Source organism: Emydura macquarii, unplaced genomic scaffold, assembly GCF_026122565.2.
Source record: "Emydura macquarii macquarii isolate MOO-44397 ecotype Brisbane River unplaced genomic scaffold, CSIRO-AGI_Emac_v2 contig_1119, whole genome shotgun sequence".
NCBI classification, from domain to species: Eukaryota; Metazoa; Chordata; order Testudines; family Chelidae; genus Emydura; species Emydura macquarii.
This window is the reverse complement of record NW_027131256.1, coordinates 2342792-2366676: the sequence shown is the minus strand read 5'-3', so window position 1 is coordinate 2366676 and position 23885 is coordinate 2342792. Positions and strand designations below refer to the sequence as shown.

The 23885-nt window shown below is 43.1% G+C and overlaps 1 protein-coding gene across 1 annotated transcript in view; it reads right to left on the bottom strand.

The window, feature by feature from the left end:
• Window positions 1–243: 243 nt before the first annotated feature.
• SPAG17 (sperm associated antigen 17) overlaps window positions 244–23885 on the bottom strand; it is a 156131-nt gene continuing 132489 nt past the window's right edge. The window contains exons 35-48 of the mRNA XM_067545964.1: window positions 23515–23697; window positions 20222–20335; window positions 17511–17556; window positions 13752–13854; window positions 13246–13299; window positions 8852–8954; window positions 8334–8451; window positions 6955–7062; window positions 5021–5172; window positions 4141–4310; window positions 3757–3817; window positions 2830–2974; window positions 1823–1960; window positions 244–382 (exon numbers count right to left, since the gene is read on the bottom strand). Of these exons, the coding sequence (XP_067402065.1) occupies window positions 1824–1960; window positions 2830–2974; window positions 3757–3817; window positions 4141–4310; window positions 5021–5172; window positions 6955–7062; window positions 8334–8451; window positions 8852–8954; window positions 13246–13299; window positions 13752–13854; window positions 17511–17556; window positions 20222–20335; window positions 23515–23697 (1494 nt within the window). The 3' untranslated portion in view covers window positions 244–382; window position 1823. The remainder of the gene's footprint in view (window positions 383–1822; window positions 1961–2829; window positions 2975–3756; window positions 3818–4140; window positions 4311–5020; window positions 5173–6954; window positions 7063–8333; window positions 8452–8851; window positions 8955–13245; window positions 13300–13751; window positions 13855–17510; window positions 17557–20221; window positions 20336–23514; window positions 23698–23885) is intronic.

Here is a 23885-nt window from a genome sequence, read left to right as displayed (position 1 = left end):
GTGTGGGCTAAACGGACACTACTACCAAAAACTCTGATTAGAGGTGCAGGGGCGCAGATTCACCTAGCATGGTGCGCCCATAGGGACACTGCTCAAAGAGCACTGTTTCAGTGATCTGATCTCTTCATTATTTTCCACTCCTCTAGGTGAGGTATGAGAAAGCTGATCACGAATGTGATAGGGGCCAGACAATTAAGTTACAGGCATGAGACAAATGAACTTAAACTGAGGAAGGTGAGAGGAACCCAATCATTTAATAATCAGCTTGCTGTAAATTGATTTGGTCAGTACATTTACTGGGATAACATTTAAAGAACAATGTTGGACTGAAATCCAGGTATTTCCATGCTGCTGGTTTTGATGTCACCCCTCTTGGATTGATCTGTAATGAAAGAGCAAAGAAAGCAAACAAGTAAAGAGAAACAACAAGAAATCGGCCTTTGCTGTAGTTCTGTTGCAAAAGAAAGTAAGTGTGCTCCAAGCACTGCAGCTGCTACTGCCATGTAGATACATGTTGATCCATCTCTCCCCCTGAAAAGCCGGGCTCCTACTTACTGAGTTCAACTCTTACCGGCTTAGAGGGAGCCACAGAAATTGCTACAATGACAAAAATGTGTTTTTTGTGTGTTGTCATCTTATGGCCTTCCAGGGCCACGCACACATGCTGTGTGTCCTGGTGGAAAGCAGGCTGGAAAAGCTCCAGTTTCTAGTCCCACAGGTTTGTGAGATACTGGACCTTAAACTCACCATGCTTGCAACATGGGCTATTGCCTGTCCTGGGGACTTGGGGAGTAACATTCTGTAGTTTTGGAAGGGAGGGGAAGAGAAGGAAGCGTTTCTGGGGGTTGCTTGGGGAGTAGGGAAGGAGTCGGTTTGGAGTATTGTAGGTAGTCCTAGCAGAGATGAGGCATGGTCTCCCTGTGAGGGTCATTGGAGGGGGGGAGTGATGAGACTCCTTTTCCTGTCAGGCCTGAGAGGGCTGGGCGTCAGTGCTCTGCATGAGGTGAGACTTAGGATGGCTACAGCAAAGGGAGCCGCTGGAGTTGCCGGGCAAGGAGATGAGGCCAGCTGAGGATTTCTGCAGCGGGCAAAGTGCAGCCTCTCAGCTGCACGACAAGTTCATAGCCACAGATGGTGCCACGGTTAGACAGGAGATAAATGAGGAGCCTAAACTGAGCAGGCCATTAGCTGCCATTGCTGATTGCACCCCAGCACAGCCAAAGGACAGAGCAGAGTCCGGGCGAGGGCAGCCGCCTACCCGTTCTCGGCATGGTTCAGTGAACAGAACACTGGGGTCCCCCCGGAAGAGAGAGCAGCTGTGCTGCGTTTCTCTGTGTGCACTGGCCAGGGGCAGTGTGGCAGGAGCTGCAGGGTGCATAGGGGAGCTCTAGCGTTAATCTGTGGAAATACATGTGCCTCTTAGGAGGTTTCCCCTCAGTGTCAACAGTTGACCAGTTGGACCTGGTTTTAGAACGTGAAGAGTACTAGAAAGGGGTTGATTTATAAAGGCTAAACTGCAGTAAATCCAATCTTCTGCTGCCAAGCTGTTTATGTGGAGAAAATAAGCAGAGACTTTGGGAGCCTCTGCTGTGAGTGACTCCTTTAGGGAGTGAGTAATTGGGAAAAGCAGCACATTGTTAGCTGCCAAGTCCTGCCACTACCACCCTCCACTGCTTCTCTTCAACACATCAGAGCACTCATCAGGCTCTGGCTCTTGCTGTGGGTGGTGCAGGGCTTGATGCTGGTGTGGATAAATACCCAAGAGGCGGCTCAGCTAATACTCTTCAATTAGAAGTGGAAATGATTCACCCGCGGCACTTACGTTATCCAGGAAGTTTGCGGGGTAATATGATCCTGAACCTGAGGGTGGGAGTTGTAGAAACCAGCCGTACCATGGCTGCCTTCCCACCCTGGGGGTAGCCCTGCGCTCTGCACTCATAGATGTTGCCTGTTAACACTAGTGAGAGAGATTTGTTAAGGGTGTAAACTGTTTTTTAAAAACAATTGAACATGCTCTGGAGATAAGAGGCCTTCACAAGGACCTGAGCCCAAACCATTGATCCAGCTCAAACACTAAAAGCCATTTCACAACTTCCTGCCAAAGTGAGCTGTCAGGAGGAGGGCAAAACGTTTTGGGGAAAAAAGAAAATGTGGGAAGAGGAGAAAGCATTTCTGAGGCTTGAGGTAAAGGGGACTAAGGCTTCTTCAAACTGCTATTCCCTTTCCCCATACCTCTACCCCACGTTAGACAAATTAAAAAACCCAACCAACAAAGCATGTAACGAAGAAAACTGGGCCACTTCATCTGCCTGTGCGTTTATAGCCCTGCACCTGATTCTGGGTCTGTTTGTGCCTTCATGCTGTGAGCCTGCCGAGGTAGGGCTTGCCTCCCATCTGCGTTCAGCATCCTGCCGCTGGGGCTAGCTTGTGACTGGGGCTTTTGGATGCCACCATCATCTCAACGTTTAATAAGGATTTTTAAACCCCCACGGGGGGGAGGTGCCCTCTTGTCCCTCTTTCCAATCATTCCCCAAAAGCCACTTCTTGGGGCTGCCTTCCTGGTCTCATTCCTCCTCTCCAGTGTGTCCATGCTTCCCGTCCTGTCTGACTCTGACATCACGTGTAGCTGGGGTCAGACTTTAAGCTCGCTGAGTCTGTGTTCTGAACAGCACCATGTACATTAACACTCAGTGAAGTTTCCAAATCAAATGTCAGTGCTGTCCATCATCTCAGCAGCGTGAATCAGAAAGGAGGCCTGAATACAGGTTTGGATGGTCCCCGGGCCTGAGGCTACAGGGACTGTCTATACAACAAGGCAACAAAGGATATTTGCCTCCACAGGCAGGAAGAGAGTCTCCGTCTCTGTTAAAATTTCAATACGGTGGGCAATTTTTCCAGAGCCTTCGGTACCTTCCACTCCAATGGCCATGGCGTAAATCTCGATCTCCAGTTCAGCCTGCAACCCTGCTGCCACCTAGAAGTGACACAACCACCAGCGGCAGTAACGTTAGAGGTATAAAACTGGACATGCACCGTACAAGTGACATGACAGAAATATACAAGAAGCTAAGGAAATGAAGGGACTTATGTCCACCAATGGCGAAACCCTTCCCACTGCTTCCAAACTTCTTGTCCCATCCTCTCACTCATCTCTGTTTGTGCTTCCTATGTCACAGATCTTTTGCAGCAAGATGATTGCTGTCTGTTGGCTCTAGTTCAGCCATGCCCAGCTGTTTATTCCTGGTGTGAAGGGCAGTTTAGTATGTCACTTTTCAGACTGGCGAGGTCTGCACAAAATGGCGCTAGTTTGGCTTTATAGCTGTCAGAACTTGAAGTGGATTTATCCTTTGGAAAATACATACAGACCGTGCCCCACGGAGTAGGTGCAGCAGGCACAGTCCGAGTTACCAGAAGGGCTGTAATTGGGATGCTGAGTACCGTTTGGTTTTAGACTGTCGGCCAGTCTTTTCTAGACTTTGTTGCTCCATTCAAACATGGAATGGAGCAAAGTGAATTTACTTTTGCCCTCTGTTGTAGTGACATCCTGGGCTTAGTGCGGATGGAGAGGGAAGTGTCCATTTGCCCCAGTCTCAATCCCAACATTCTGTACTCTTTCCCTCTCCCTGCCAGCCCAGCCCCCGACTGATGCTGCAGGGGTTTGCTGGGAAATTTCCTGGGAGCCTTAAGGGCCAGTCTGAAGTTGCCTGAAAACAAAGTACATTCTGTCCAACAATACACCTGCTCCACATGACTTACAGGTCCCGGTGTGTAAATCACTCTCAGTCCTGTGCTGGGTGGTGGCTGCTTCACCCGAAACCTGGCAGTGAAAAGATACAATCAGTCTACCACCTTAATCTACTTGTGTGCTAAGAATCTGCTGCTACATACTCTGTGCTACTGCCCGCATTCTCTTGACCAGCATTAATCATGATTTTATTATTTCTGTGATTGTGTTTTCTGAAGCCAGATGTTTTAGAATATCATTCCAATAAGGAGGATTCCAAATACAAATGCCACTTTGAGGCTGATTAGCCTAATGACACTAACAAAGAATGAATAGCTGAGAGGGGATCCACCTTTGGATTCCAGATGGAGTTAGGTGACGGTTTTAAAACAGGTTTAAAGACAGTTTGATCTAACCTTATGAAGTCCACTCCAACATTCTTCAGGATGACTGTACTTGCATAAGTATAGCCCTCCTTCAGCACCCCAAATATCACTTTAGATGGGATGAGCTGGAATCCACGAAGATGCTGGGCTGCTGTTGCAACAGACGATGTGTTGACTTTTCCCCCAACAGGATCTTCAATCTGCCAAAAAGTTCAGTGTATTACATGGACAATAGGGGAGGGAGTTAAAAAATAAACCAACACAGAAGACTGTAGGTGGCACTGAAGAACTTATCTCACAAGCTAATGGGAAGGCGCTTATCACCAAAAGGACAGGAAGGACAGCTCACTTCCTAAAGCAGTGCTGACTGCCAGGTATGATGGCTTATCTGCTACTGTCCAATGCTGACATGAGACAGCCATTTGCTTTTCCTTTCTTTTTCTCCCCTTTAAAACTATGAGAAACTAAATGCAAATGATTGGGCAGCTAAGATTGTTGTTGACTAAGGCCAACGTTTTCAAACTTGGGATCCTAAAGTAAAGTAGGGCACCTGTATCCATATTTAGGAATCTAGATAAAAGTGGCCTTATTTTCAGAGGTGTTGAGTCATTCCAGTCAGTGGGAATTGGGGACGCTCAGCACCTCTGAAAATTAGGGTATGTTTACTTAGGTGCCTAAATATGGATCTAGGTGCTTAACATTAGGCACCCAAGTTTGACCATTTTGGCCTAATGATGCAAGGAGAAGTTGTTTCTGGGACAGTCAACCTTAGATAAATGGCAGGTGCTACTCCTTCAGTAAAGAGGGATTCCAAACAGTGACCAGTGCTGCTGCAGAGTGAATTAACAACTGTGTGCAAAAGAGATGTGCAAAGGGAAAATCAACATTAGCCAAGAAGACTTTATTTTACCTTTTTATTGGGTACAGATTCCGGCTTGCACCCCTGGATTGATAATGGTAATTTCACATTCTCTTTTCTTGGCTGCCCCGCAGCATCCACCAGCAGGCTGCGGGTGTAAGACCGAAAGGGTATCCCAGATGTGCCCACAGCCATCTCCACTTCTATCCGGAAGCCAACATTTCAAAGAGCGTGTTAGTGATGTAGCGTAGAATTTAGACTTGTGTAAGTATTTAGGCCTGTGTATTTGTTTGAGAGAATTTTGGGCCTGCTGGCCCACTTGAAAGCTAAGCTCTTTGAGATGTATATGTAAACAAAGACCAAAGACACTGTGTGTTGCTTCTGCCTACCTACAGCCAGATGGGTTTTCTTTATTACTATGAGATGAGATAAGGGATGTAGTTAAAGTGCTGTGAGGTATAGTGGGGGATTGATATATGTATGTATAATTGAAGAACAGTTTTGACTCCTCTCCCAAAACAAACGCTAGAACAAGGTCAAGCAACCAGGCGGGAGGGGCATAAGAAAGAAATACTGAAAGGTGACTATGGCTGAAACATAACCTCACCTCCTACCCCTCCCATGGGGTACAAAAGAGGAGGGACCGAAACCCCAGACTTAAGACCCTCTAAAATGTATCATGAACATAAATTGTAAGGGGTGATATTGATGGTGGGCACTACAGGTATAATTAAGCCTCCCAAGAAGGAGGGTGTAGGAAGCTCTACTGGTGTGAAGAACTGTGGTTTTATGCTTGCTTGTTAATAAACATCTCATTGCCTTCATTTTGGACTCTGGCCTGCTGCTTTCTGTCTGAGAAACAAGAACCAGGGAAAGGGCTGGGGCAGCCCTAAGAGAATGACATTGAATTTTGCAAAAAGGGAGCCCAATCCTGCAGTTCTCGTGCAAACAGAACTCCTACTAAGTGCCATCGGAGGTTGTAGGATCAGGCTCAGTATTTTTATTTGACAGGGCAATGTAAGAGTGGAAAGGCCCTTTAAAAAAAAATCTACTAACACGAAACAAATATCCTGGGGCCACTGGAGAGAAAAAGGATTTTTTTCTCTTAGCTCTACTGAATTTTCTTTTTAGAAATATCAAGGAGAAAAAATTAGATAGCACTCTGGCTAGCACAGCAACTTGTGTTTGCGTTTATGACTTGTATGCTTTAAGAGTACGTTACTGTGGGTAAGAATCCCCTGTGCAAAACTTCTGTTCCTTGCTTAACATGTCCTGCGGCCCTCAAGAGGCGGAACTCTGGGGGAGTGTGCATAAGCAACTGGCAAATCATGGGAGGTCCAGCACTGGTTTCAGGGCCTCTTCCACATCAGAGGAGAGTGCCTTAACCATTTGTCTACAGAGTCATTCTCTCACTCGCTCTCTGGCCCAGTGACTGACTATTTATCTATACACAGCTATAGAGCTGTATCAGTGTAGGAAAGGTTTCAGAGGCACAGAACAAAACTTACTGCCCAGGGATAATGGGATCAAGGTGGATTTAACTCACCTTTGCATCTGGCTGATTCTGGTCTGTTGTGGGAGTCCCCATGGCACCCAGAACAACTCAGACAGCTCTGCCTAGAATCCTTGCCATGCTATGCACTGAGGTCTCACCCCTTCTGCCCTCAACACACCATTCCCACTCTTGACTCTGCCCCCAGCAAGTCCCCTAAGCCGGGCCTTGTAGGGCGCAGTGTAAGTTGCCTTGCGCAAAGGATGTGCTGGGGGCAGTTTTCCTTGACCAAATCGAGGACTGTAATGGCTTTTTTTGTGTTGCTGCAGCTGTCTACAAGGACCATAGCAGAGGAGAGAATCCCTCCCATGGTTTTTCCTGAAGTGTTAATGTATTACTGTCACAGCAGACTATTACAGCCGGTCCCTACTCTTCTCTCCTCAGTCCTCAACCTATTCCTGTATCTAGGTGGCATGCCAGAATGCTCCTTTACCTGCTCTGCAGTAGCTGCTGGAAGCTTCAGTCTGTGCTGCAGAACTGTGTCCCCGAGGATTCAGGGAGTGGGTGGAATCACTAGCTGGGGCAAATGGACCTGTAGACGCTACAAAAAGAATGATGGGTATATTGACAAACTGCTAGTTATATCAACACACTATATTTCTATACCTGAGGTATTAAGCATCCTAATTAGGTAGATCATAAAATACCCTCTGAATTACTGCCAGGGCCTAGTGATGAGTGCTGTGTGTCGCCATGTGAATACAGCCGTCTTGCTCCAGGGGGCAGCAGGGAGTGGAAATGCTGCACAGGGAGCATGGTAAGTCATTGCCAGGAGTGCCTTGTAACCCTTCACAGCAGAATGGCTGATTCAGAAGAGCTGAGAAGCTCTCACAAGCAAGCCTGTGCAGTCCTCCAGATAGCTGCAATATAGGAGACTTGACGGGAGTGCAAAATGGGAACTAGGGGAATAATCAGGGCTCTGACAGGGACCCATGGAAGATTGTTTTGATGATGTGGTCTTTGCTGTGTTGTGAACAGTACAGTATTATGTTTTTCCGCCTGATGTGTCAGTTCAATGCTTGCCAGGGCTGGTCTCCAAACAAAGATCAAAATATTCCTGTCAGGGCTCTAAACCTCTTAGCTAAGCTGTGTAAGATGCTTCGTTCACTGCCCACCCCTCCCACACTGCTCAGTTCTCCCTGTGTGTGTCCTCCAAGCTGTCTCCACCCAACACCACTCAAATTTCTACACTACCTACACCTTCTTCCACCTACGGTCTCCAAACTGCCACTCCACCATACCCCTTCCTCCCACTTCACTTCAAGATCATCCCTGTCTCCCACCTCCATCTCAACACTCACCCTATCCTTTCCCTTTGCCTCCTCATTGCCTACTTATCCATCCCTGCTCATTCTTGGCTCCAATTAAGTTTGCCCTGGTTGCTGTTCCACCTTCTCCCAGCCTCTAATACCATCTGACAACCCACTCGTCACTTTTGCAGCCAGACCCCACAGGTTTTTCCAGTTCATTTAGATCCGCAAAGGCCCCTTAAATGTATCCCACAAAGTGGTCTTATAATGTTCCCAAGCAGTTCAAGTGTCAAGCAGATCTTGGAGATGTGGCATTGAATGATAGGATTCAGAACTGAAAATCCTTTCAAATATTATCTGTGGTGTTCACATTGGTAACAATTATTTCATACGCATTGTTCAACTCATTCAGCTAGTTGGTATCAGAAGCTAGTGGAGACTTTTTTCAGTCTTTTGCAGAAACTGTAACTGCTCCAAGGCAATCTCTTGAATTTCAGTGCAATCGGAGTATAAGGCAACTCAACAAACCAATGGGGAATTTTGCTCCATATTGAAATGTTACCTGCATTGAGCTGAGAAGTGCTGCTAAATAATTCTGTGACTGCCTCCAAAGATGGCTCCCCTCTCTCTTTCTTTGGAAATGGAGGAAGTTCTTTAGAAAGTGAATCCACATCAGGGAACTTTTAAAGAAAAATGATTAGAAGTGGTCATGCCTCCTAACCAGATATATATATTGCCACTATGAAAAAGGGCATAAAGGAAACAAATAAGCAAAACTAAACCGGTAACAAATGAAATTGACAGTGTAGAATAAATACAGCTGTGATTCTAGAATACACTTCCTTCTATGTACACTATAAGCAAGCATTTCAGCCTGCTTATCAAGCAAGACTATAAAGATATGTTCTGCACTTGACACATGTACATAACATCCATTAATGCTAACTGTCCACTCACTCAGAAGTGCTTTCTACAAGATGATAACAAAGATAATAAAAACCAGTCTAAGTGCTTTGTAGGACTGAGACAGAGATTCCTTGCACTAACACCATTTCATTCAGCTTCCCTGAGCTCCATTACCTCTTTCAGGAGAAATTCCTTGCCGAGTTCAGATTCGAAATAGGGTGGAATTATTCTGTTTCTTATTCCTATTAGACACTTCCTTCCTTCATCCAGTTCCTGCCTAGATAATGAGGAAAAGAAAAAAGGTATTACAAGTGAGTTCACATTGTTTTTCAATAACGTTTTCAGGATTTCTAGCAATGTTAAGTAATAAGAACAACTTGCCCCTGACTTTTTTCTTGCTAACCAAATCTACTTATGTCATTATAATCCACTGACATTTTCTCAATGTTACCAAATTGCCAAGAAGCAGAGGGCCCAGCTACCGAGCCCTATGCTACATATCTGGTATCTAGATAGCAATCTGAAATTTGTATGCAGAGTGGCTGATCTGTTGCCTTCACATATTTCCAAAATCTCCTATTTACACAACTTCTAATGACTAACAGAAGACAATATGAATTTACTGTAAATATATTTTTGAAACCAGAGGAATCCTCTAGACTGGAGATTGATGAGTTAACCACATCCAGAAAGCATCAGAAGCAGCTCAGACTTTCATCTCTCCCTAGATGAATCCTGGAGCTGCATCACAGCCCCAGCTGAGATACTGCCGAAGCTTTAAACTGTAGAAAACTATATACATACAAGGGTGAAACAAATTCCAGCATAGACGATCTCTCTACTATGAGAAGGCATACCTGCAGCAAATGCAAATTGTGTATTCACATACACCAAGGGAATCCTCAAGTCTGGAGCTTGACTGATCAAAGGAAGCAAGGTAGTCCAACCAGAAAAAGAGACAGGAAAGAACAGAATGAAAGGAGGAGACTAAAAGACCTGACATCCAAAGACAGCATCTTCATCAGAAGCTGATTTTACTTGAAGAGTCTGATAAAAATATGTAGAGGTTGCCAGGGGTGGCTGCTCTGTAGATCTCAAAACATGCTGTAATTCTTTCTGCCCTAGAGATAGAGGCAGTTCTTGGTTAATATGCGCTAAGGTTTGAAGGTGTCTTTCCAGCTTTCAAAATCAACAGCTGACTCATCTGAAGATGACAAGGTGGGTGAGGTAATATCCTTTTATAGGACCTCATCCAGTGCACTGAATGCCCTAATAACAACTATGTGGGTGAAATCAGACAATCACTACGCTCTCGAATGAACGCACACAGGAAAATGATCAAAGACAAAAACCAAATCACCTATGGATGAACACTTTTCACAAAGTGATCACTCCGCATCTGACCCTTCAGTTCTCTTCCTCAAAGGAAACCTGCCCAACAGCTCCAAAAGACAAGCCCAGAAGCTTAAATTCATAACTTTGCTATGTAGGCCGAAAGCAGTAGTTCGATATCTGAGAGAACAGCTATCTGAGGCCTAAGACACTGAGATCTAACAAATGAGAGCAAAAGTGATAGCTTAACATCCTGGGATGCTATTACTGTCACTTAAACATCTTAGTGTCCTGGATTCTAGGGCTGTAATTGTGTTCATGAATGCATGGGAAACATCCTGCTTTAACATTCTGAACACCTTGGAGCATTGTTTGTCAGGACTTGTGTGTGTTTGTTTGGGAACATCCTGAGGCACTTTTACTATAAAATATAAGTGTCTGATGCCTATCAAGAATGTATTTGTTGTGTAAATCAAGGAACATCCCTTGTAAATAGGTCTCTGTTAATGAATGTCAGTAGAATCCGTATTGATGGTTAATTCTATCCTGGCATCTGTTTTCTTTCTAAGATGGTAGTTCTTTTAATTACTAGAATGTAGTATTTGGTAGGTATGTGGCCCCAATTAGTGAATTTGAGAATGTTTTGTCAGAAGTAAAAAGTTAGTTTGTGTGATTGAGGAGTGACTGCAGTTTGAGTTTGTAAAAGATAAGAAGATGGCGAGGCGGCAGCCCTAAATCTCCATGGCAGCAGGAGGGAGAGAAAAAGCTTTGTTTAAAGTACTTTTTACAACCCAGATGGCTGAAGAACGGGGACCAAAATAACCCTGGAAAACAGAGGAGTTAACACCCAAGGACAGGAACAAGACAAAGTGTAAAACAGGAACGAAAGGATAACAGAAAGGTGTCATGTCTGCAACATGAAGAGTGATTAATAATCACATCAAATGCAGAGGCAGATGACATGGCAAAATCCATAAACTTACATGAGAACTGGCTCCTATAAAAATGGAGCCAAGAAATGGAAACTTTTGGTTCTTTCTGCAAACATCCAGGAGCATCGGACTCATGACCGACAGAGCCTGGCTCTTCTCTCATGTTCAGTCAACCTGGCCAGTGGATTAGCTTGAGCAACTCAAAGACTGGTAAATATATTCCACCTGCAGAACTGTGTGTGTGTGTGCGCGCGTGCGCGCGCGCAATTGCTTTCTGAAATCTCTGTATTCACAATAAACGTGGCGTAGTGCCTTGACCACCTGAATAAAATCCTGCTGTTTATTTCATTTGTAAGTATAACAGCTAGATACTAAATTATGGACTGCACAGAGACACTGGATTTCTGCCTTATTACAACAATCTATATAACCCACTTAACCCCAACCGCATCTCCCTAAGCTTTTTCCTTTCACTCAGGTCTGGAAAGGTGTTAACAGGCCACTTCACCTTCAGTGATCCCTTGAAATACGTGTTAACTACATACGCTAAACAATTTATTCCACCTTGTACTTAGCTGTGACACTCCGCGTATATCTATACTGCAGTGAGATACCCACACCTGGCCTGAGCCAGCTGATTCCGGCTTGCAGGGCTTGGGCTATGGGGCTGTTAAATTGTGGTTTAGATGTTTGGGCTCGGGCTGAACTGTGAAAATTTTACTTGATAAATAAAAAAAATTGCTTAAACCCCATAGTTTTGTGTAACTGAGAAAATTTAAATAAAAAATTGAAAAAAGTTCTTAAAAATAAACATTGATATTATTTGTTGAAATTATAAAATACAAAAATTGAATTCTACCAAGCCTAATGTTGTTACTATTTACATGGGATGTGAAGTGAAATAAAGTGTACCATCAGGTGGTGCTAGGGAAATCCAACTTCAGTTTGGAATTAAAGCATTTTATGATTTCAAACAAGTCAGTTACAAAGGCGAGAGCATTAGCGTAGCTCTGATACCAAGCAGGAGATCCTGGCTCAATTACTATTCAGTCTTTCACAAAAACAGGTTAGGAAAAGCAGAAGTTTCGCACCACAAGACTATTTCACCCACACTGCACATTCTTCTGTACATCAAGACAAACACTGAACAGCTTAAATAGTAATCCTTAGTGTTACTTAATGTTCATTGTGGGTGCCTGCTTGTTTCTGTGAGAGAACCTTCACTTTTGTGTTTCCCATTCATATTTGAAGTTTTCACCCTTGACATTAATTTAATGTAGATTTTTTTCAACTCTTGATTTGGACAATCGGTTTATACAACACCATAAAATACAGCACTTTTGTCATATAACAAACTTCCTCCTGGAACAATTTCTGGAATTTTTTTTTAGAAATTGAACAGCAAGTGAAATAAGGGGGTTAGACTACTAAAAGCTGAGTTTCCGCCTTAATTATAGTTCTCTCTGCTGTTTAGCCCAGTGGTTCCCAAACTTTTCTCTGCTGTAGCACACCATGAAACCTTTAATTATTTTGAGACACACCATCATATAGTCTCCAAATGAACTCATGAATATTCATGAGCCAGTTCAGAACTCTTCAAGTAGTTTTTCAAACTATTCCGTGGCACAGCTGCTCAGGTCTGACAGCACACCAGTGTACCACAGATCACCGGTTGGGAAACACTGGGTTAGCCTAGAATACTTTCCTCTTCCATAGCACCTTTATTCTGAAGTTCTTAATGTGCTGATCGACATTAATTAAAGAGTCCTTACAACCTCTGTGTGAGGGAGATAAATATTTTACAAATAGGGAAACAGAGGATAGGGAGATTTAGGGTCAGAATGTTCAACTTGGTACCAAAGTGACCTGATTTGCATGGGGACTGAGCAGGTGCTTATCACCTCTGAAAACCAGGTCACCTCTGTTAAGTGTCTAACATGGGGATTAGCCTTGCTTTAAGAACCAGAATTTGAAAATGCTGACCGAAATTACTTTCCCAAGTGTTGCTGGAGCCAGGAATAGAACTTAGGTTTTCTGTCTCCTAGCCCCTGTTCTAAGTTGTCTGTGATCGACACTGCGCCTCCATTCCTATGCTTTAAACTGTCATTTACAAAACTATCAGAAGTGCAGTCAAACTATTCATTCAGCATTTCTACTCAAGATAATGCTCCAACAGCATTGTTTTGCTACTGTATCAGCATTAAGGGCCTGATCCAGAGTCCAATGAAAGCAGTAAGAATCTTTCAACTGACTTCAGTGGATCTTGGATCAGGCCCTAACTTTCTGTCCTAATAACACCATTACCTGGACTGCTCTAATTTTGTCTGCCAGTGAGATACCTGCGTTAATCTGTCCTTGCTGCATGAGGGGGAAAGGAGAAAAATAATGAAAATGAGATAAGTAGCACAGTATTTTCATAAGCATGAATGGTTTACAAAATAACTAATGAAAGAAAGTATTTCTCTTATTAAAGCATGTTATGTTAATGTGTCTAATGACTTCCGACCTGGACTGATTACCAGCACAGCTTGCAACACTGTTAATAATTACATTTTGCACTTTTATAGCATTGTTCATCTAAAAATCTTCATAGTACCTTTGTGAGAGAGGCAAGCGTTATTAGCCCCATTTTACAGAAGGGGAAACTGAGACAGAGAGGCAAAGTGGTCATAGGGAAAGTTAGACAGTGCTGTGAACTCCTCCTTTCCACTCCCATGTGCTAACCACTAATACACACAGTCTCTCATTTCTGCTTCTCACCATCCTTTGTATGATTTATGTTAAAAGCAAGTCTTACTGGATTGTCCTACCTGAAACTGTGCCAGTAGTCTTCAGTGTGCTTTGATACTGTCTTCCCTGGTGGACTTTGGAACTGAGAATTCACAGCCTGCTCATATAACTCAGCTACCTGAGCTGCAAGATAAGGGGAGGTAATTTAACTACTAATGTAAATTCAGTACTATCCACTGCAAAATGTTCATTAGTTAAGAATAGTTAAAAGCAGCACATATTTCTTTAATGCATCATGTCACCCAATTAAAAGATGCTGTTTAAACATATTTGGTTCCTGTGAGTCAGATCGCCTTACTTTTACTCACACAAACACAGTTTCTTCTGCATAGCCAATATAAGATTGAGCTGGATTCTTTTCTGCCTCAGGCATCATCAGCAAAACTGTCAGCCAGGCCTGAATACAGGATCTTTATCACTGGTTATCATGTAAGAAGCAGAAAGAGCTCAGATGGATTTCCTCATTTCAGGTTCAAGTTTAGAGTATCAGCAGTTAGGAAATTCATCTTTCTGGAGGTGGAGATTACAGTTACAGAATAAATGTATATTTCTACTGTGTATCACTTTAAATGCTTTTATGTTCCTTAAAGAAACTGTAAAGAAATCAAATATCTGTGAACAGCAAAGTTGATGACGTTCAGCTAGGGTCTGATTGCTTAGCAATACTCCAACTCCCAAGGGATCTTTAGTTTCCAAGCAAATTATATTTAATTGTTGCTATAAAACTGCCATAATCAAAATTCTTATGGAAGGAACTATTGTTTCCGTATGTATTTTGGAGAAAAACTAATCTTTCCAAAGTTAAGACTGTGCTCAGATTTTTGTTTTTTAGTGAAGTGTTGTTCTATAAATATACTATCTAGTTTAAGTTTTACATTTGCACTTTGGATCCAAAGGAAACTTTTTAATGTAAAATTCAGAGGATTTTTGACCATCTGTTTTGGAGATTAGAATTTTAAAGAAGTCATTGACCTGTTTGTTTTCCAAAGTCTCCAAGGGCTAGATTGACAAAGGGACAGGCCTTACAACACTAACTGCTAGGCACCCTACTGCCCAGTGACCACAGGCACCCCTGCATTTTATGGGGAGAATTGGACAGCTAAACAAGGAATTCTCAGAAGCCGGGAAGCTGAGCAGGGAGCCACCTAATCAAGTGAGGAGTGAAATGCCAAGGACAGGAGCAACGTTTATGCCCAGATTCACAAAGGCACTGAACTCCCACTGATCTAGGCCTTAGGTGCTTGACTGACAGGCTGGAGACAGGCACCTGTCTCTGCCTGGGATTGTCAGCTGTGAACCCTCTCCTGGCATTAGGTGCCTAAGTCAGGTCAGCTTTCTCATGGGGGGAAGAGTCAGAGGCCCCAGAATAGCCATTAGCCTGGTGCTTAGGGCCCCACTCTTACCTGAGGTGTAGGAGACTAAGGTTCAAGCCCCCTTCAAAAGCCCCCCGGAAGGTGGGAATTCAAATATGGATCTCCCACATCTCAGGTGAGTGCTCTAACCACTGGGCTATTAGGCATAATGGAACATAAAGGAACAATACCTTCCCCTCCCAAATTCCTGATCTGCTGCCTCCAGTTGCCCTTTGGGCAGGTTAGGTGTGCTCTGAGCACAACTATAGATTGGGCCCCACAGGAAAGACAGGCATTTCCCTGCCTCGTTTGAGAATCCCACCAGTGTTTAGGTGTGGATGAGGGCACTGAGCAGCTTGTTATTTGTGGGGTGTTGCCAGGACTTAGGTGGGTTTGTGCATACCCACTGGTGCAAATGTAAGCACCTATGGGGATTAGGCAGCAGCTGAGTGGCGGCTCTGTGAATATCAGTGGCACCTAAAATACTGGATTTAGGTACTTAAAGAGGATGAAACATAGGTGCTTTACATCCTCTTTAGGTCCCTAAATCCAGTATTTAGTTGAATCCAGGATTCTTTGAAATGTACAATGAAATAATTCCTAAGTCACATAGGGCTAGATTCAAACAAAGTTTGGTGTTTTTAGTTTTTTTCCTACATTTTTAAGTTTAACTCACTTTTCTGCTTTGTCAATATTTTTGAACTCCAGTTCTCTGTTACGTTATTTTTGCCTTGTATTAGTGATGCTTTTTTTATAAACTTAGTTCCATTTTTTGCCTAGAAATCATGCCGAATGGAAACCATTACTTGCTGCAGTCCCAGATTAAGCTTCAAAAATATGAAAGATCATGAAACGTATTGTCCAGTTAACAAGACTAACCTCTGCCATCTTGAACTGGCTGAATAATTAGCACTCTAAAAGCTGGCATCATCAAAGGAATAGCAAATCTCTCAGAGTTCAGTGCCCAGGGAGGTGCTGCTCTTTCCTTGTGAAGATAGGAGAAGACAGGTGTTCGGCTGCTTAAATCATGTTCGGGCCTGATCTTGTAGGAATGCTCCAAGGCTGCCGAACGCCAAACAACTGCAGGGGAAGGATGTCCTCCCTTATAACTTTTAGTGCAGGGGTTAGGCTATTCACCCAGGATGTGGGAGACCCCAGGTTCAGGTCCTCTCCTCTCCTGATGAGAGAAAGGATTTGAACAGGGCTCTGCCACCTCTCAGGTGAGTGCTCTCACCACGAGGCTATGGAATAGTCTGATGTGGGTCGCCCTCAATCGCTCCTATTGAAGTTGTTCCACTTTCATTAAATAATTGCATAATTAAATATTAATTGGATCACAACCATGGTTAGGGCACTCGTCTGACAAGTGGCCTGTCCAAATCTTCTCTCTTCATCAGGTGGAGGGGGTACTTGAGCTGGGGGTCTCTCATATCTCAGGTGAGTACCCTCGCCAGTAGGTTAAAGGAGTTCCTCCTTCTCTGGATAGTTTGTGGAATTAGGCAGCTGCTGAGCATGCTTACCAGATTGGGCCCTGCGTGCAGTTTAGGAGCTGAACCTCTATCTTCTCATGCTTTGTGAATTGCTTTGGGGCTTAGGTGGGAGTTAGACACCAGCCCCCTAAAGTGAGGCAGCTGTGCACATGTCCAAAGGCAGAAACACAGACGCCTACAACCGAACAGGTGTTTTGTGGATCACAGTGGTGCCTAAAAATGGGATTAGGAACCTAAGTACCCACAGTAACTCCCACTAAAGTTAATGAAGTTGCACCTTTGAAAATCAGACTTTTCTTTTAGGTGCGTAAATATGGAAGTACAAGCCTAATTTAGGCACCTATCTTTAAAAATCTTGGCGGGAATGTTCATATTTTTATAATACTAATTAAATAAGTCGGGTTGTGTCAGTTGGCAAATGTGTCAGGACTCCATAAATGAAGGCCAAAAAAGTTTATAAATGTAGGTGCCTAAATTTAGGCAACTAAATAGCTCAACTGATTTTTAGAGGTATTGAATTACTGAAGTTACCGGGAGTTGTAAGGGCTCATCACCTGTGAAAATCAGGCCACTTATTTAGATGCCTATGTATGGACTTCAGTGCCTAAATTTAGACATCCTGACTTGATCATTTTGGTTTAAGGTCCATTTTTTATAGACCTGTGGTGATTATCACTAAAACTATTTAGTACAATTCTTGAGTATATACAGTAAATCACTTGAGTGACAGTACATAGGAATGCTACTTTTGTTGCCACAATGGTTGCCAATTGTAGATCTCTGTAAGTTTTGCAAAATTAATTCTATAAAGTAAAGAAATAAAAAAAGGGCTAAAAAAACAGAAGAGACAGACCACTAAAAAGGATCACTTCACCAATGGGTTCCCTGTTTAAAAATCACTGGAGCATTTAAAATATAGAGCTTTAATTGCTCCTACCTCTTGTGTTGAGATCTTCGGATGATTTCTCCACATTAGGGAAAGACTGCAATGAAGATAGAATAATTATGGTTTTATAACAAACAAGTCCTTGCACAACAGCACCTATGATTTGAGAGCGTTATCCCCAAACAAGTGTTCTGTTGTCACCTGTCAAACTGAAGCTGAACATGGGGTGGGGGCCTTCAGGATGCCTGGAAATGTGACCCAGGAAACAAAATATCTCTCAAGTACAGAGCAATGGGAGCCAAAAAATGGGGGATATGTAGTAGGCATGGCCACATGAAAACAAGTATGGGACCTCTAGGGCCCTTGGCAATATGAGCAAGAGAGTACCAGATGAAATGTGTACACACCAGAGAGTCACTAATGGAGAATGAATTCATCTGATTTCATGTGTGATGAGTTAATTCCTCAGAATACTTTGCTTCAGAATTTGTAAATGAACTTGCAGTGTACAGAGAATTAGAAGTGCTAAGACTGCACTTGCGCTACGGGCTGTCTCCACTAGACAGGGCGGCTTTGCAGGGACAAAGGGGCACGTATGTGTTGGTTGCCCCATTTGACCTTTCAACGGCACCGCACATTCATACTGAAAACCAGGCAGTGGCACTCCCTTCATTTGCCGTGTACTGTGGGACCTTCCGAGGCACCTCCGCACGTTTTCCAGCACGACTCTCCAGCGTAGATTATTTAAAAAATAGAAAAGCATTGTAGGACTCTAATCACATTCTGCCATTTATGCATTAAATTACAGCACAAGTCCCTCCCACCCCACCCACCCATTATTCTACATTTGTATGTTCAGGTTGGGGCCAGATAAGGCTATTTTTGCCTGAGACACTCCACTTACGTTGGATTCTACTGGAAGTCTCAATTGTTTATTTCAGTAATTGTTTCTAATAAGAGGGCCAGTTCTGCTTGAGTAGCTGTGCACACGCACGTGCATATTGCAGCGCTCTGCCTTTACGCGCCTTTCGGTGGCAAGAGCACTCCTCTGCCGCTCCTTGAGGATCTCTGCTCCTGGCGTCCTGGATGCAGAACGATGATCATTACCACATCTGGACGGAGGTACGTCACGTCTTTATTACACTGACTAGTTCCAGGTTTTATTCTTTCAGGCGATGAGGGCCTGCTTTCATTTAGTGAAGTCCCATTGGCTGCGGCAAAAATGTGACGCCTTGAGCCCTAGTTTTGATCGGAACTAACAGGTCTTTTCCATCTCTTGTGCCTTTCCCCAGGGGCAGCATTTTAGAAAAACTGGACAGTGGGGGCACAATTGTGTCAGCATCTATTATTATGTGTCAGCATCTATTATTATTATATGATATCTTCCAAAGTCTTGGGGGGGAGGGGCAAACCAAGCTTGGGGGAAGCAACTAGCTCCTTTGCCCCATAATAAATAACACCCCCGCCTTTCTCCCAGGATTCTGAGATAAGCAGGCTCAGAGCAGAGTCTGGAGGGAGCAGTTACTCTGGAGTAGTCCCTCTGCGTCAACCAATTCCCTGTGTGCCCCACTGCCACATCTGCACCAGTTGAAGCCACAGTGCCTGCATATAATGTAAGCTCCTCCAGGGCAATGGGGGGAGACACGTGACTGGAGCACCACACTATGATACTTTCTGGGAGTTGAGATGTATTTGGCAGTGTGAGGAGTTTTACCTAGTTGTAATTGTATTCTGTGGCAGTTTGGGGATATGTCTGTGTCAATTCCATTTTGGTTTTGTGAATGCCTGTTGTAACGTCTACCTCTTTTATGAATGTAATCTTTAGTGTGGCTATTTCTGTAGCAGGAACTTGGCACCGAAAGCAGAGACTATGTTTGGGAAGCTGTGACAGAGCAGTCAAACTGACCTTAGCATGTGACAGTCTTGTAGCCAGTTACAGCAACATGTAGAGACATAGACCAGGTATAATCGAGGAAGCTAATTATATACAATATTTATGCCATATTCACATATCTAAGATTTCAATACGAGTAAAATCAAGTGTAGTGCAGAGGTTACCTTCTATTATTTGTGTCACATTTATTTATTACAATGTTGCCGCATTTCTAAATCACTTTGTGGTGACAGCCAAGCGGGGACATTTCTGGGGACAGGTTATTGCTGGGGACAGAGCACCTAAATCAGGGACTGTCCCTGGAAATCAGGGATGTCTGGTCAGTCTACTGTTGGGTCCAGAAATATAACAGGCACCATTACACAAACAGCAGCTATGCTGCTGTTTTGTTAATCTAGATCCAAATTTTTGTGTTCTGGCCAAAAGTATTCGGCGAATTCATGTCGAATTCACAAATAGTTTTGGCTCATCCAACACTCCATTTTTCATCTGAAAATTTTTGCCCAGCTCTTCTCAGGAATCCCTTGCTCAAATGACATCAAATGCGGACAACTAACACTATCCAGTACCCCTGTAAAGTTCAGAAAATTTCAAGAGAATCTGAATAAGCATGTGGATTTTAAGAGCACTTAGAAGAGTCAGCCTTTAAACAGAAAGCTCTGCTTAGTAGAGATGGTGTTCTGCTATATTACATCCTAACATTTTGTTTGTTATTTTGTAAATGGACATTACGTATTGGAGAGGCATGGCAGGCATCTGGCACGGTTGCTGACAGAAGTGACAATGCCATATTGTACCTGGTGTAAATAGACCCTGAGTTTCAATCATTGGTATTGAAAAGGAACAATTCAAAATGAAGTTCTCTCACCATAACCAGTTTGAGGAGGTCAGCAGCATTACCCTTCTCTTCCTCTGTTCTTGGTTCTTTAATGATCATCTCTTGCATCTCATCTTCCTGTTTCAGGATGTAGTCTATGTATTCCTAGTGAAACAGTGAATAATGGATGTGGGAGATGCAACTGTGTGTTTTACAGAAGTTAACATAATAGACGCTTATATGGAGGAGAGTTTACTTACCAGTATATGGAGTGTATATTGCCTCTGAAGATTTACACTATCAGGGTCAAGAAACTATATTGAAACTCTGTATGTCAGAGGAGTCTTTATGCTTACAAGTTCAGTTAGACGGAAAAGTGGGGACCATACATAGGACTATGCTCACATCCCTATCCAGATGGCAAGCTACATACAAGGATACATGAACAGGTATGGCCTGCAACCATTCCATTTCCTTTCCATTCTTCTATACCTCTTTGAATTCCAAAGAAATGGGAAGGAGAAGGGAAAGCCTATGCCCTCTCCTCTAGCTCTTGGCTGGGTTCTGACCAAGTGAGTCTGTAGCTTAAAAATTCTTCTATATCAAAATAACTTTTCTTCGAACATAAGTAGTTTTAATTTACCTTCTCATGACTGATGGTGGGGATCTACTGAGACAAATGTCTAAAGAGAAATATTGTCTTTGCACTTGTACTTAGGATCATGTTCTCTGCTCTACTCCACAAATGCAGTTCTGTTCTATCTGTGACGTCTCGCAAAGAATTAGTGGTAAAAAGTGCTTCTCATGGGGAGGAGGGGACGTTGTCACTTGTCAGTGGGAGAATTGTGTGATTCCTCCCTGAGACAGGTGATGGCTAGAGACCTGAGATGGAGAGGAGGTGCACTTGGAGAACCTAGGAGGTGTCAGAGGTACAGTTAGCCCAGTAACTGTGACACAACCGATGGAGACTAAAGGTGCAGGGTGGACCTCTCAGGTACATCTATAGATGGGCCACCCCTCACTCATAAGAATGGCTGATAACTTGCATTTCAGAACTCCATAGTCACCTTTGACCCTTGGTCTGCATTTCAGATAACCTTCGATTAACTGTTAAGGGCACCTATTACGTAAACTGCATGTGTTTATGGGACTGCAAACTATATTAGCTCAGTTCATAGTATATAGAGGTGTGATGATTTGGGGAATCAGTCTATGTAAAACTTATAAATTCTGGCTGATGTTATGAAATTGTTGAATCATGGAATGGCTCTGTGTGTTTGTGGAATCCGCCATTTACTGATGTCTGTGCCAGACCATGGACAACAGTCGTTAAACCTTAAATGGATGCCTGTTTAGGTTGAAACACCTTGGGACAGTAGGTTGGCTGAGGCTAGGAGAAGCTAGTCCCTCCAAGTCCTCTGAAAGGAGTGGAAGTGGAAAATCCATAGCAGGAGCGGAACAAAGGAACCAAATGATGGTAGGGGGACATATAAACTCAAGTTCCAGAGGGGTAGCCGTGTTAGTCTGTACAAAGCAAAAACAACGAGAGTCCTGTAGCACTTCAAAGACTAACACATTTAATTTCTGCAGCTATAAGCTTTTGTGGGCTGACGAAGTGGGTTGCAGCCCATGAAAGCTTATGCCTGCAGAAATGAAATATGTTAGTCTTTAAAGTGCTACAGGACTCTTGTTGTTTTTGATATAAACTCAAGAGTCTCACTGAGACAGTTGCAGGAAGCTTTGAGAGAGTGGAAGAGATGGAGAGTCTTTCTTAGCAGGGGGGTGCAATTCAACTGCAGGACCAGCCAAGGCCAAGGAAAGTTAGCTGACCTACAGAAGTTGCCATGATTCTGAAGAGAAACCACGAGCTGCAGAAGAATCCCAGATACCTCAGAAGACTCTACCCCAAACCCAGAGTAGTGAGGAGTTCTATGTATTTCTTGAGCTACTAAGTAAAGAATATGGTGTTTTAGAATCCTGTGCAAAGTCCATCTGTATGTCTGCTGACTTTCACTACTGCATGCCCCTGAAGAGGTAAACTGTAAAGCTGAAGTTTACGCCTTCCGTTGGACTTCCGCAGAACATGCAAAAACTGCTGCAGAAGGTTGGGGGGAAATAGCACCTAAGCCCTGAAACAAATGCTATCGGGCCCCCACTGCCAAGAGGCATCAGACACTGGAAAGGCTCAGAGTCAGGGACAGTGCCTAAACTGTGCTCAGCACCAGCAAACTGAGACCACTTGGGATTCAGTATTTTTTAATCGCCTCAAAGCAGTCTGGTGAGTGACCAGGGGGAAGCTCAACCAGATCTGTGACAAAAGATACTGTTATTTCATGTCTGAAATAAAAATTGATCACATGAAATGTAAACTTCTCTAAAGTTATTCAATTTATTCTGTGGGGTCTATCTCCCCACCAACAGGCACTCAAGAGTCTCATTAACAAAGAGGGGAGGTCAGCCCGTACATCTGGGGTAAGAAGAGAGCTGGTGTAGGATTTGTTTTATTTGTTAAAGGGGCTGCACTGTGTACATATCCTTGGTCCGAAATTTAACATTTATAAATGGAAAACAAATTAAAGAATAAAAAAACCCCAAATATGAATAGAATTTTTAAAAATTCCAATTAAAAACATTTGTCTTGGCATTCACGCATTCCTCTTTGATATTGTGAATAAAAATGACAACACTCTGTGCAGCTAGAAAGTCAGTATAAATGAAAGTGAAACAGGCCAGTCTAGTTCTGCTGCTGAAGCTGAGTGAAATGTGAAAAGTTATGAAATAGTCTAAACAACTATTTGATTTTCAGCATTGTTTCAATGACAATATATGTTGTTATTAATAATAGAGGGAAGATTTTTTAAAAAAAGAATTTTATGTGGTTTCCGTTAAGTGATTTTTTTCTAGTAGAAAGTATTGTCTGAATGACAGCTAGAAAGACTGGGGTCTTATGTTTATTCCCAGAAAAAGTACAGCACAGGCACAAAACTTTTCCCATAAAACAATTTGTGTCCATGTGGCTCAGCCCTGACACAGCTTTCTCTTCACTGCTAAAAAATTTGTTTTTACATTGGAGTGACTAATGAGTGAGCTAAACTGAGGAAAAGAAATAGTGAAAATAAGGCACTTTAGTTTTACTGTGAAATAAACTAGGCAAGTCAGCACCATACCCTGTCTGGGGTTAATATCTTTTATATTTATATGTATGTAAATTTATATATTTGTGCAGGGATTATAGGATTCCAGGTAACTGACAGCTGTTGTCTCAGGGGTGTGTGAGAAATACACACTACTTGATTTGCCAGCAAATTTCTGTTTACTGAGAGAATGAACTATGACTGCATTACCTTGAGGGACAGCTGCAGCTTGTGTCTCAGCTCATCACTGACTGGCTCGTACTGGATCAGTTGACGGATTTGTAGCACATTAGGGCATTTTAGTACAGGTGCTGGAGAGCCAGTCAGCTCTTTGGATCCTATGCACAGACCCTTCCAAATATGTGTGCCAAATGGTGGACCTGGAATCTTCCTCTGAACACAATCAACAACAAGCAAACAGAGCATGACATTATTTATTAGACTGACATGGAAGTTCTCAATAAGTCAGAAAGCAAGGTTGTAGATATACTTACATGATAATGCATCCTGCTCAAAAAGCAAGGATTGCAACTTGGCTAAATAAAGTCAGAGACTGAATTTCAGGCTAGGGTGTTTCTTAG